Below are 13,994 nucleotides of genomic sequence, written 5' to 3'. Positions count from 1 at the left end.
ATAAATTCATTATTGTGTTCATTGACGATATCTTGATCTATTCCAAGAGTGAGAAAGAACATGAGCAACATTTGCGTATGATTCTTGAACTCTTAAGAAAGGAACAACTTTATGCTAAATTTTCTAAGTGCGAGTTTTGGCTCAAAACTGTACAATTCCTTGGACATGTTGTTGATAAAGACGGGATACATGTCGATCCAGCTAAGATTACTGCTATTCAGAACTGGGAGATACCAAAGACTGTGAAGCATATTCGCCAATTTTTGGGACTTGCCGGTTACTATCGAAGGTTCATAAAAGATTTTTCTCTCATTGCTAAACCTCTTACGAAGCTAACTCAAAAAGGGAAGAAATTTGAGTGGTCCGAAGAACAGGAATCTGCTTTCAAGATTCTGAAGGAGAAATTGACCACAGCCCCGATTCTATCTTTACCTGAAGGTACTGACGACTTTGTTGTTTACTTCGATGCTTCGATGCAAGGCTTTGGTTGTGTTTTAATGCAACGAGAAAAGGTTATTGCCTACGCATCTAGGCAGTTGAAGAAACATGAAGAGAACTATACCACACATGACCTTAAGTTAGGTGCCGTGGTATTTGCATTAAAGATATGGAGACATTATTTGTATGGTACCCATTTTACGGTGTACACTGATCATAAAAGTCTTCGACACATCTTTGATCAAAAACAGCTGAACATGAGGCAAAGCCGATGGCTCGAGTTAATTAACGATTATCACTTGGAGCTGAAATATCATCCTGGCAAGGCGAATGTAGTTGCCTATGCCCTTAGTCAAAAGGACGATGTTAAACGTGTTCGTGCTTTAAACCTGAAAATCAAATCAAATCTTATCTCACGAATCTGTGAAGCTCAATTGGAAGCTATTAAACCGACACTTATCAAAGGTGAAGGACCCATTGGTTTTGAGAACCAACTTCAAGTGAAAGCTAATGGTACACGGTACTTTGGCAACAGAATTTAAGTTCCTCGTTTCGGTAATCTCCGTGAACTAGTCTTGGATGAAGCACATAAGACTAGATATTCTATTCATCCCAGATCCAGTAAGATGTATCACGATGTGAAGCAATTCTACTGGTGGCCTAACACGAAAGCTGACATTGCTACTTATGTTAGTAAGTATCTCACTTGTCTGAAAGTCAAGGCCGAACATCAAAAGCCTTCTGGTCTATTGACACAACCCGATATTCCGCAGTGGAAGTGGGAATGTATCACTATGGACTTTGTTACTAAGTTACCTAAGACTTCGAATGGTAACGATACTATTTGGGTCGTAGTTGATCGTCATACTAAATCTGCACATTTCATACCGATCAAGGAAACCGACAAGATGGAGAGATTAGCACAGCTTTATATTAAAGAAATCATCTCACGTCATGGTGTTCCTATCTCGATTATTTCTGATCGCGACAGTCGATTTGTTTCTAGATTCGGGAAAACTTTACAATCTGCTCTTGGAACTCAACTCGACATGAGTACAGCTTATCATCCTCAAATGTATGGTCAAAGTGAACGGACTATTCAAACCATGGATGATATGCTACGTGCTTGTGCAATCAGTTTCGGCAAAGGATGGGATAAACATCTACCTTTGGTTGAATTTTCTTACAACAACAGCTATCACACCAGCATTAAAGCTGCACATTTTGAAGCTTTATATAGACGGAAATGTAGATCCCCTTTGTGTTGGGATGAACTTGAGGACAGACATTTAACTGGATCTGAAATCATTCACGAAACTACCGAAAAGATCGTTCAGATTAAGCAACGATTAGAAACTGCCCGTAGTCGACAAAAGAGCTATGGCGATATGAAACAAAAAGACATCGAATACCAAGTTGGAGATAAAGTCATGTTGAGAGTATCCCCTTGGAAAGGTGTTGTCGGTAAACGAAGTAAACTCAGTCCACGATATGTTGGACCGTTCACAATCACTGAAAGAGTCGGTCCCGTGGTATACCGATTAGAACTACCAACCGAACTCAGTCAAGTACATGATGTGTTTCAAGTCTCAAATCTTAAACGGTGTCTAGCTGATGACACACTCGTTATTCCTCTGGATGATGTCCGTATTGATGAGCAAATGTACTTCGTTGAAGAACCTATAGAAATCATGGAAGGAGAGGTCAAACAAACGCGTAAAAGCAACATACCTATCGTTAAAGTTCGTTGGAATTCGCGTAGAGGCCCCGAATATACCTGGGAGTGCAAAGACCATATGAAAGGGAAATATACCCATCTCTTCTCAACTGCTGATGCAAACGAGGAAACTACCTAAAAACTTCGGGACAAAGTTTTCAATAATGGGGAGGTACTATAACGACCCTCATTTTTCCATTCTATACTTTTCCTTATTAAATGCCCAACAATATAATTAAACTTAATAATTAAACTTTAATCGATAATTGTTAAGCGTTAATAATTATAAATTATACTAACTAACTTTGTACATTAATCGACAAGTTAATAAAAATAATAAGTTAATAAACTTTTGTGAATAAATAAATAACTTTAAAACTTGTGTAATTAAAATAATTAAACTAGGATAATTAAGGAGTCATTTAAGCAAATTAAAGTACAAGGACTAAAGTGAAAAATCACAAACCCTAACCCTAATAACCCTAGCCGATTTTGGGAGGGTAAAATTACCCTCCTACCCCTCAAAATTTTGGCCAAATCCATCCCCCATAACCCCTTTTCCAAGCCAACTTGTTCCCTAAGTAATTCCTTATTAAACCCTAATTCTAGAATCCTCCTATCCTCACTATAAATAGAGACCTAGGCTAACCCATTCTATGTACCAAATCATAATTACATCTCTCTCAAAATCTCTCCCATATCTCTCTAATTTTCGGCCAAAGCCGAAAATATCACCATCATCACCATCGAAATCCACCACCACCTTCAAAGGATTTCCAAGTGATCTTCGAGTTGTTCTTCGCGTTCTTCGTGTTCTTCAAGGATCTTCAAGAAGTTCTTCAAGTTTCTCAAGGCTTTAATCTTCAATCTTCATCGTGTTCTTCTTTTCTTCGTTAGTTATCTTCGAATCTTCAAAGGTATAACATAAACCCTAAACTATTTACATAAACTTTGATCTTTGTTAATTCATATTCATATTATAAATTTGTTATACATAAGTAAATACATAAACACCTAGATCTATACATGAAAAAAAAAATATAAACATATATATGTATGTATGCATGTCGACTAGAAAAAAAAAGGGAGAAACTTTGATCTTAAAACCCTAGGTTATTACATGAAAGATTTGTTATGGTTAATTAAGAAAACAAAATAAACCTACATATATATATATATATATATATATATATATATATATATATATATATATATATATATACATATACATATACATATCGACACATATACATATATACATGTAAAAAATATATTTTTTATATACATATATATATATACACGAAATATATATATATATATATATATATATATATATATATATATATATATATATATATATATATATATATATATATATACTAAACTCTAATTACTTAAACCCTAAACCTAATTAATTATTAAACCCTAATTCATTAAACCTAACCCTAATTATTTAATACCACTTTAATTATTAAAACCCTAATCATTACCTAATCATTAATACATTAAATAAAACCCTAATTTACTAAACCTTAATTTATTAAACCCTAGGACATTAATTACTAAACCCTGGTTATTAAATACTACTTTAATTAACTAACCCTAATTAATGAAACCCTAATACTACTTATACTATTAATAAACATGTAAACACTATTACTATTACTAGCACCTATAACCTACTACTTATAGTATAACACATAAAAACATTTTGAGATATGTATTAGAGATGTATAGATCTTCGAACTTTCTTGACGAATGGTTTCTACGAAACTCTAGGCGGAAGGGTTTGAATTTCCGATTTAAAGGGTCCTATAGCTCAAGCCCCTAGACCTGAAATGGCCATTCGAAGGGAAATGGGTGATTGGAAGCTTATCTAATACGACAAGTATCCTAAAATGGAAAACACTCTTAAAGTAGAAACTTTCTAGTTATAGAAACTTACTAAGATAAGAAACCTACTAAAAGTGAAAACTTTCTAAAAATAGAAACTTACTAGAAATGAAAAACGAACTATACTTAAAACATTGTCATACTTAAACATTTATTTAAACATGGGCAAAAACACTTACTACTCTTAAATGTCATAGATTGATTTTTCTGCTCACTCGTCCAACTTTCTATTCCGGGGAATAACTAGCTCTCTCTCTACTAAGGTGAATTCATAGCCCCACTTAATATTGCGCAACTTATTTACTTTTATTCTTGGGGTGAGACACATGTTGTTTTTACATTTTACAATTTAGACACAAGTACCAACTTTAAAACTATGCTATACCCGGCTATGTCCGACTAAGTCCCTACAGTGATATTTTTAATTGCTGCTTGCATGCTTAATTATTGGGGGTAGGCCTATCGGGAGTAACGTCCCCGATACATTTGACTAAGTCTTTGTATTACTTAATAATGAAATTAAACCGACAAGTATAAACGATAACTTGTCTTGGGGCAAACTTGAACGTTTAGTCTAAATATCACGCATTGGCATAACTTTTTGATCCTGCGGGAGATCAACTTTACAACTAAATCTTGTGGTCTAAAATAACGGTCAAACTTTTGTTAAACCTATGAACTTCACTCAACCTTTTTGGTTGACACTTTAGCATGTTTTGTCTCAGGTACTGTTCGATTCAAGCTCTTATACTTACTGCTTATGTGATGCTACTTGGACATAGGATCAAGAGATATCGCATTTATTACTATTGCATTTAAACATTTACTTTATTCCTTTGTAACGACATATCATTTTCCGTTGCGTACTCTCAATAAAGTTTGATTTTATCATTTAGTATTGTTCTCGTTTATTATAATATGTTGGTTGTTTGATATTAAGTCACATTTCGCCCAGGCCCTAACTGGGGGTGTGATAGGTAGCATGTATGGAAAGACCTTAACAAACACGAAGTATCTTTTTTTGGAACGGTACATTTGCTTATTTAAGTGTACTCGGTGCAAAGCCAGAAATTAAATCACATTGATTCCGCTGGTTTCAGTACTTCGCTATCTCTATCTACTGTACAAAATAGGCATATGAAGTAGCCAAGTGGTAAGACATTGATTTTTGCTACCATCATGCAAAGGTTTGAATCCTTTTCCTCCACACCCGATCGGATCTGTAAAAAATGAGCCGATCCTTTCTGAACTCAGTGTGACCGCTATCTAAGTGAAGAAAATGGGAAATAACTAAATCCCATCTACAAAATGCAAGTACCCTGCAACCGTTTTAAAGCCAATGCGATGCTCATATTAAGATCTTAAGGATTGCAAGAACGAGAGAGATGATGGAAGAAGGAGATGTGGAAAAAGAGGAAAAATGAGATGGGGAATAATAGGGGAATTTAGCTACAGAGAATTAAAACGATAGTGTTTTAATATGATCTTTCAAAATTTGTAGCCTCGTACTAAAATAATTGAATTGAACTACACTCATCTTTTTGCACTGTCAATGCTAACATAAACTTAACATATGTTAGTGCTAACATAAAACTTAACATATGTTAGTGTAAAGAGGCATTCGTGTAACAAGTTTCAAAACAAGGGACTATTAACATAATTAAAAGATTTAGCGAAGAAATATACAAAGACCAATCACACAATTAAGTCGTTGTAAAATTTATTAATTCAATTTCATATAATTATTGTGCACCTAGTAAAAAATGGGTGATTAATATATTAGTGTTCAAACAAAATATAAGTAACTTCTAACAAAGATGCATGTGCATATTTTGTAAATATCTAATTCTAATCGGTTTGTATGTTTAATTTAGTCATTTGAGTCTTCAACAGCATTAAGCATGCGACTTTGATTGTTTATATTATTATATACGTTTAACGCTTATGTTTGTTTGTTATCATTATTATATTGCTTGAGTAATAAGATAAATAAAACTAACAACCAAATAATATTGGTTGGATTCGAATAAGGTAATTACCAATAATTGTTTGTTTTTCATTTTTGCAATTTTGTACTACTACCAAAAAGAAAGACTATTTGTTTTGGATTGAAATACGAATTCCACGTGGTATTAGGTTAACCAATAAAAAAATTCCATGTAAGCGGTTTTCAAGGGAAAGTAAAACACTACACCGAGTATTCTTCCATTAATTAATTAATTGGTTATATTTCCCTCTCCGTCGTCCTGTTGTATCTAAATCCGGGTTCATTCTCCTTCACGATCTCTTCCTACATCCTTCCTTGTGTCTTTCTGTGTAAATGTTATCTCTCAATTGATTCATACAATTTTGTTTCCGCTCAATTCACATAACCTGATAAACAACAGTACGGTAACAACTCTGTTTGTAGAACGACGGCAATGGACGCCGGAGGTCGCGGTGGCATTTACAATCCGAAAACCGTTGAAGAAGTTTATAAGGATTACTTAGGCCGTCGTGGCGGATTAATTAAAGCTTTAACTACCGGTGCGTCCCACATCTTTCTTTTTTTCATATTAGTTTAGGGTTTCAGTATTATAACGCAATATATATATATATATATATATATATATATATATATATATATATATATATATATATATATTGGAAATTGTTTGGACGATCTGTTTTACATTCTGATGGATGTCCTATTTGTGCAGAAGTTGAACAGTTCTATCGTCAGTGCGATCCAGGTATGTGTTAGGGTTTTTGTTTTGTGCTTATTATTCTATCTACTGTATAAAATGCGTCTCTAATTGGGTGAGTGAATTGTCTGTACATTTTACTTAATATACTAATGATTACATAACATAAAACAATCAATTTAGAAGGGCGTCCCAACTAGTTTACATATCATTTATACTCAACCTTAGCTGATCCATCTGCAATTTTACATACATATAACATATAATTGGATTCTCTGTTGGTCAATACTGTAGTTGCTTTCTAATTAGGGTTGTAACTTGGGCATGGTTCGTTTTGAGTCTTAAATGTAAAGAGTGAGCTCGGCTCATGAGATATTTTACAAGTTCTTTATTATGCAACTCTATATTATTACGAGCTTATCTGAACTCGATATGGGAAGCTCGGAGTTTTATTTTATTTTATTTTTTTTTATTATTATTATTATAATAAAAAAGGTACAAACTTGGTTTGAATAATCGAGTTTTGAACAAGTCGAGTTTGAGTAGATCTGTTGCTTACAAGTACAACTGTACTCTTAGATTAAACTAATCCTATACCATGTATTAATTTATTTTGCAGAGAAAGAAAACCTTTGTCTATATGGATTCCCTAGCGAAAAATGGGAAGTTAACTTACCTGCAGAGGAGGTCCCTCCCGAGCTCCCGGAACCTGCATTAGGTATTAACTTTGCTCGAGATGGAATGCCAAAAAAGGATTGGTTATCTCTGGTTGCGGTCCATAGTGATGCATGGTTACTTTCTGTTGCATATTATTTTGGTGCCAGATTTGCTTTTGACCAATCACACAGGTATACCTTCTTTTAAAATACCATTCACCCTTAATAAGTTTACGCTTTAGTTTAGGTGTTGTTTGTTTTTTATATTGAAGACCTTATTAGGTCTAATGTCTACCGGCGGGTAGACGTTTCAATTTTAAATGGTTTATTTTCTCTAAGATATAAGACATAATAAGATCTTTATATGTCTTCTAGCAAAAAGACCTACAATAATGCTTCCAGCCACACGTCTCCAGCAGCTCCATCATCTCCGGCCATTGACTCCGGCCGCACCACCACCTTTGGCCACACTGCCAACTCCGGCCACACCACCATCCCTGGTCACACCACTGACTCCGGCCATCACTGCTAAAATGGTTTTCTTGAAATAAAGATGAGATCTTTATGCAATTTTATTAAGTTACAATGAATGAAAAAGAGTTTTGGAAACCTCGAATGATTTTGGTGATAAAGGGAAGAAGTATAGCGTTATGAGAGGGTTTCAGGGGATGGACTAAGTACAGCTTTACTTTAATGATAGCAGCAGAAATGCACCAGAGCATGTCCTCAAAGCTTTCTATAATTATTTAAATTCAACAGAGCATGTACTCTATAGAACTTATTCCTTTCTAAATCAAGTGATATTTATGCATAGCTTTGTTTATTCTCTTTTGATTTCATTTCTGGGCTTCTGGCCGACTAAATTGTATTATTTCATAAAAAGTCTTCTAATTCAACAGATGCACCTATAGTATATTTAAGTAATACTGTATAGTGTTACAGATTGTGTGGAACTAACTGTTCTGGAACATGCTGTGACTTGGTTTTTTTGGAACAAGTAGTATTAAGAATCTTTAATTAGTATTGAGAATGTTTGGTTGTTAACTATGTGTTTGGTTTTTTAACTTGTAATGTGATTTCCTTAATAAAACATCACGATTTATATCAATTCTGAAACAGATTGAATTTTGCAGATAAAGAAATAAACCATCTTCTAAATCTAGTTTGCAGACTTCTAGACCACATCTTTTTTGGCAGACACGATTACAAACCTGAGACATATAACATCTTAAAAACGAACAACACCTTAGTGCTTCACAAGTAAAGTTATTGCAGGTCTCATACTTAGCCATATATGCATTGTCCTATTTTTTAATGCAGGAAACGTCTCTTTAATATGATAAATGATCTCCCAACTGTCTATGAGGTTGTGGTTGGATCTTGCAAGAAACCGGAGAAGTCCGCAGTATCTACTCACAGTAGTACAAAATCCAAGTCAAACACAAAAGGGGTAAAGGAAATTACTTTTGTGTTACATCTGTTTTTTTATTAATAGTATTGTCTACTAGAATGTTTGGTCTGCACTTTTTGGTAAATTTCTTTTTGTTGGTCTTATGAAACAAGATTGTGCACTTTGTCATTGCCACCTCCATCAATTCCTGTATTAGTCTCTGTTAACTATATCCGTTTACAGCTCCTCTTTTTGTTGATTATATCACCGTCTATTCCACATATACAATAGTGTTTGTTTGCCTGGATATTTTGAATACAATTAATAAGATGCTATTTTATTCATCCGTGCTTAGGGCTGCATTTCTTTCTTTGAGACGATAGTGGCGAATCTCAACTTTCATTTGATTACTAAAAACTAATGTTCTCTGATTTATAAAAATTTCAAATTTGTATATTGTATTGCTCATGATAATTCTCAATGCTTATTTGAAATGGTTTATTTATACGCTTGGAGATAGTTTGACATTCCCAACCCTATATGTTTCAGCCAAAGTTTGCAATTTGGAAGCCATACGTAACAGTTCTTGTATGCTTTAATGGATAGTTGTTGATTTTTTATAACGTTATTTATTTATGGAGTGCATGCATTTGTATATTAATATCTGTGAGTAATTTGTATTTGGTTTTCAGAGAGGATCTGAGTCCCAGGTAAAATATGAAATGTTGCAAGTAAAAGATAATGAGGATGAGTTGGAGGGTGAAGATGAAGATGAGCATGGTGATACATTATGCGGAGCTTGTAAAGAGAACTATGCGTCTGATGAATTTTGGATCTGCTGTGATATATGTGAGAGGTGGTTCCATGGGAAATGCGTGAAGGTTACTCCTGCTAAAGCTGAACTAATCAAACACTACAAGTGTCCTTCGTGTAGCAGCAACAAGAGAGTACGTAATGAATGATCTTTGAGCTAGAGCAAATCAAATCTTGTAAGCCGTTTCCAGACTAACTACTAGATCTGTTGCCTTGTCATGCAACAAGTATCTCTTCTTAATTAACCATGTCCTTTCCTAGTTCCTTGGTAATGATTGTGAGATGGTTTAATTGGGGGTTTTAGTATTATTGATCTATTTATTTATTTCAGACTCATTGAGAATCTAGAACTTTTACTCTTGCAGTTCACGAAAAACATTGATTTGTTTTACTCCTTGTGCTGAGTTATGTTATGTGTGTCTGCGTCCAATCTGATGTTTATGGCTCAATTGGCGGTTTTGTGTTTTTGAGAATATCCTTTATGTATGATTTGAAATTTTGTAATGGCTTACATTCAATGCTAAAGGGTCTATATGAGCCGAGTTGCCCTTTAATTGTGTGAGTTCGACTCGTTAAAAACTCGATTCGCATCGAGCTTAGACGAGCTCGAGTTTGAGCATGAACATATTTTGAAGATCGTTTAGCAAACGAGCTCGAGTTTCTTATATCGATCTCCAACAAGCTTGTGACCTTAAATGAGCCTCGAGCCTTTAATTAATACTCCTTATCAGTTAATCAAATGAACGGAGCTTGAGTGAAGCGAGGCGATATTGAGATTGTCGAACTCAGACTTGATGCTTGCTTGTATAGACCCCAATTCAATGCTGTATTTCACTTTAGTTTTTTAGACCACTCTTATCAATATTAGCTGTCATACAACTACATTGTTGTCACATTAGCGCCACCTCAGTAATTTCTTCCTATCACTAAACCATGACATACTCCTTTACTATAAAATGGGCCCACTTTAATTAATTATTAATACAACTGTACAACTCTTATATGCACAATGTACAATAAACAATACTATATACTCTGTCCCTCAAAATGTCGTTGCCAAGCATATTCAACCACGATGGACCAACGACGACCCCAACCACACTTGCTAGCAATGGAGTCTATGCAAGGGAGCTCCAAGGAAGCTCCAACCACGGAGCTGTTAAAAGTGGTCTTATAGAAAAACAGGAATTCAAAGCAAACAAAATGGAGTATCTTTGGGAGGTTCCATTTGATTTGATTATTTGAAAAACAGAATGTTCCAAGAATATTCATATTCATAATTATAATACTTTACCTGTCACTTTTCTACAGCCGTTTGGGATCATTTAGGGGACCAAACCACCCACGCGATCATCTCCCACAGTTGAATAACCCGCCCTAACTGCTGCCCTGGAGGAAACCCGGATCAATCCGAGGGCATGGTTGGTAAAACCCCCTCCCTCCTGCCTCTGCAACCCAATGTGCGAAATGCAACTTTGGGTGGAATTCAAGATCATATGATATCATTGTGTGCAATGTTGCTGCTCGAGGAAATCGAACTCCTAACATCTAACAAAGAGGTACGAGGGCCATTATCACCGGACAAACAACAAAATGAAAATATTTATCTGCCATTACTGTTGCTATTCCTACAACCTAGTAGTAGGCTAGTACGAGTACGTTACAAACAACACACAATGATAATACTTTACCTGCCATTACTATAATTATTCCTACAACCTAGTACGACAATGTGACGACCCGGCAATTTCCGACCAAATTTAAACTTAATCTTTATATGATTTCGATACGATAAGCAAAATATATAATGTTGAGTTTAGAAAATTTTGAAAACGATGTTCATATATGCAATTGACCTTCGACTGCTCTCGACGATTCGCGAACAATTAATTGTAAATATATATGTGTGTATGTATATACAAACAACATTTAGAAATATAAATTAAACATTAGAATTAAATATGTAAATTAAGATACAAAATAATTAAGTGTAATTTAAAATGAATCCATATATATAATATATATATATATATATATATATATATATATATATATATATATATATATATATATATATATATATATATATATATATATATATATATATATATATATATATATATAGATATATATAATATATGGTTTCCAAGTATAATTAATACTAATATTAATATTAATAATTAATCTCGGTATTAGTTATATTTTTACAGTTAATATATAGATATGAAATTTAACACATCTAATTTGTCATGTTTACTATTATTATTATTAATACTCTCATTACTTATTATTAATAACTCTCATTACTATTATTAGAATAAATATTTAATTAGTGTTGTTGTTATTATTATGTATAAAACATAAATACAAAATTTGATACAAACAATGTGTTATATTATTATTATTATTATTATTATTATTAATATTGTTGTCATTTTTATTATGTTTATTATTAAACTTATTAAGGTTAACATTTTTATGATTATAGTATCATTGTTATTTATTATTATTATTATTAGTATTTGTATTATTACTAATAAAATTATCAATATTATTATTAATAATATACTCCAATAATTAATATAAAATTTTACATAATAGAACAAAGATCTGATTCATATCTTAAACAACTGTATTCCATTTTTGGATTTGTCTACAATCAGTTACCCATCTCCTTCAAATCATATCAAATTGGAATACCAAATCTGCCTGTAGTTTATTTATTTATTTTTTTACTTCCTAATCGAATATTGTGGTACTTCCTATCTACCAATTTGTTATATGTCAACTTCTTAAATCAATTAGAATCCAAGGTAACTGTTAAATCATATACTCTTTCACATTATATAAGTTACAACACTGCAATTCAAAAATAGAAAATCAAAAACCCAAGAAAATAGAAAGTAACCTCTGTTCTTGAAACTTTTTAACCATTTTTCGATTTCGAACCAAATTTCAAAAAGTAATATTGCAACTTTGTTATTAATCCTCTAGTGAAACTCTCTGCAAAAATTCATATTCCAATTCCTCAAATTGAGTTTTAATTTTCGAGTCAAACGTTTAATTCAAGAAGGTCAAACTACCTGTTCTTCATGAAATTCGGATTGGTTTTGAGGGCATAAGTTAAATTGACGATTTTTAAAGTTTCTATGTATGAAGTGAAAACTATTTCATGAAGAAAGTGTAGGCTAAAAACGTTTAGATTTCAAAATCAAATTTTTTTCTTTTTTTGTTACCACCGTCGCACAGTAGCACCAATCTTTTTTTTTTTTTTTCGCCTCTTAAACTCAAACAACAATTATTTAGATGATTAATGAAAGATATGTATCAGTTTGAATTAGTTGAATGTGTTGGTCTAATACGTTCTTTTGATCGAAATCATATTTTTTTTTCTTTCTTTTTCTTCTTTTTTCTTCCAACAGCGACGGAGCAGAATTTTATTTTTAATTTTCTTTTTATTATTTTCGTTCAAAGATTCATATAGATTGTTTCTATTTTGTTGAAGGTCATAAAAACGTTTAGCTAAGTGATTGAATTTGTTCATGGGTTTGATTAGTCAATTGGTGGAGAAGAAGATAAAGGAGACAGAATTATGTCGGGTTGTATATATTTATATTGGTTATTAGAACAAGAAAGTTGAGTCAGTCGAGTGGTTAAGAAGGTTTTTGGGTGTGTGAGAGGTCGAGGGTTCGAGTCCAAGCCTGGGCGTGAACAGCAATACTTTTCTTTTGGAACTCTTGTTGAGGTAGTTTCTCACTATTATTATTATTATTATTATTATTATTATTATTATTATTATTATTATTATTATTATTATTATTATTATTATTATTATTATTATTATTATTATTATTATTATTATTATTATTATTATTATTATTATATTTATTATTATTATTATTATTATTATTGTTATTGTTATTGTTATTATAGTTAGTATTATTATTATTAAATATTATAGATAATATTATTATTATGATCAACATTATTATTATTAATTATTGTTATTGTTACTAATATTACAATTATTATCATTATTAGTATTATCACTAAATATTATTATCATTATTATTATCATTATTATAAGATTACTACTAATATGAGTATTACTATTATTATTATGATAAGGATAAAAAAAATTGACGATATAGAAACTTTAGTCAATAGTCTAGAAATTAAACTCGGAGATTACGATTACTATGAATATGAATATAAAGATTTTAGTAATACAATTAAGATTACAGATATAGGAATTATGATATTATTATGAAAATGATTAAAAATTTTAAGTTAAAGGAATCATTAAAATTATTATTTTTAACATTATTATTACTACTAATATTACTACTAGCATTATTATTATCATTACAACAAATATTAATTATATAAAAATATAATTATTA

At 32.1% G+C, this 13,994-nt stretch overlaps 1 protein-coding gene across 1 annotated transcript; it reads left to right on the top strand.

Annotated features, from left to right (window-relative positions):
• The first annotated feature begins 6,281 nt into the window (after nucleotides 1-6,281).
• LOC139873380 (PHD finger protein ALFIN-LIKE 3-like) lies at nucleotides 6,282-10,060 on the top strand. Its single transcript, XM_071861315.1, has 5 exons — nucleotides 6,282-6,574; nucleotides 6,748-6,780; nucleotides 7,352-7,580; nucleotides 8,709-8,838; nucleotides 9,471-10,060. Exons 1-5 carry the CDS (start codon nucleotides 6,469-6,471, stop codon nucleotides 9,738-9,740), a joined length of 768 nt encoding a protein of 255 aa, XP_071717416.1. The 5' UTR covers nucleotides 6,282-6,468; the 3' UTR covers nucleotides 9,741-10,060.
• Nucleotides 10,061-13,994: the final 3,934 nt, after the last annotated feature.

Source organism: Rutidosis leptorrhynchoides, chromosome 10 (genome assembly GCF_046630445.1).
Source record: "Rutidosis leptorrhynchoides isolate AG116_Rl617_1_P2 chromosome 10, CSIRO_AGI_Rlap_v1, whole genome shotgun sequence".
NCBI classification, from domain to species: domain Eukaryota; kingdom Viridiplantae; phylum Streptophyta; class Magnoliopsida; order Asterales; family Asteraceae; genus Rutidosis; species Rutidosis leptorrhynchoides.
This window is presented reverse-complemented; position numbering and strand designations above follow the sequence as displayed.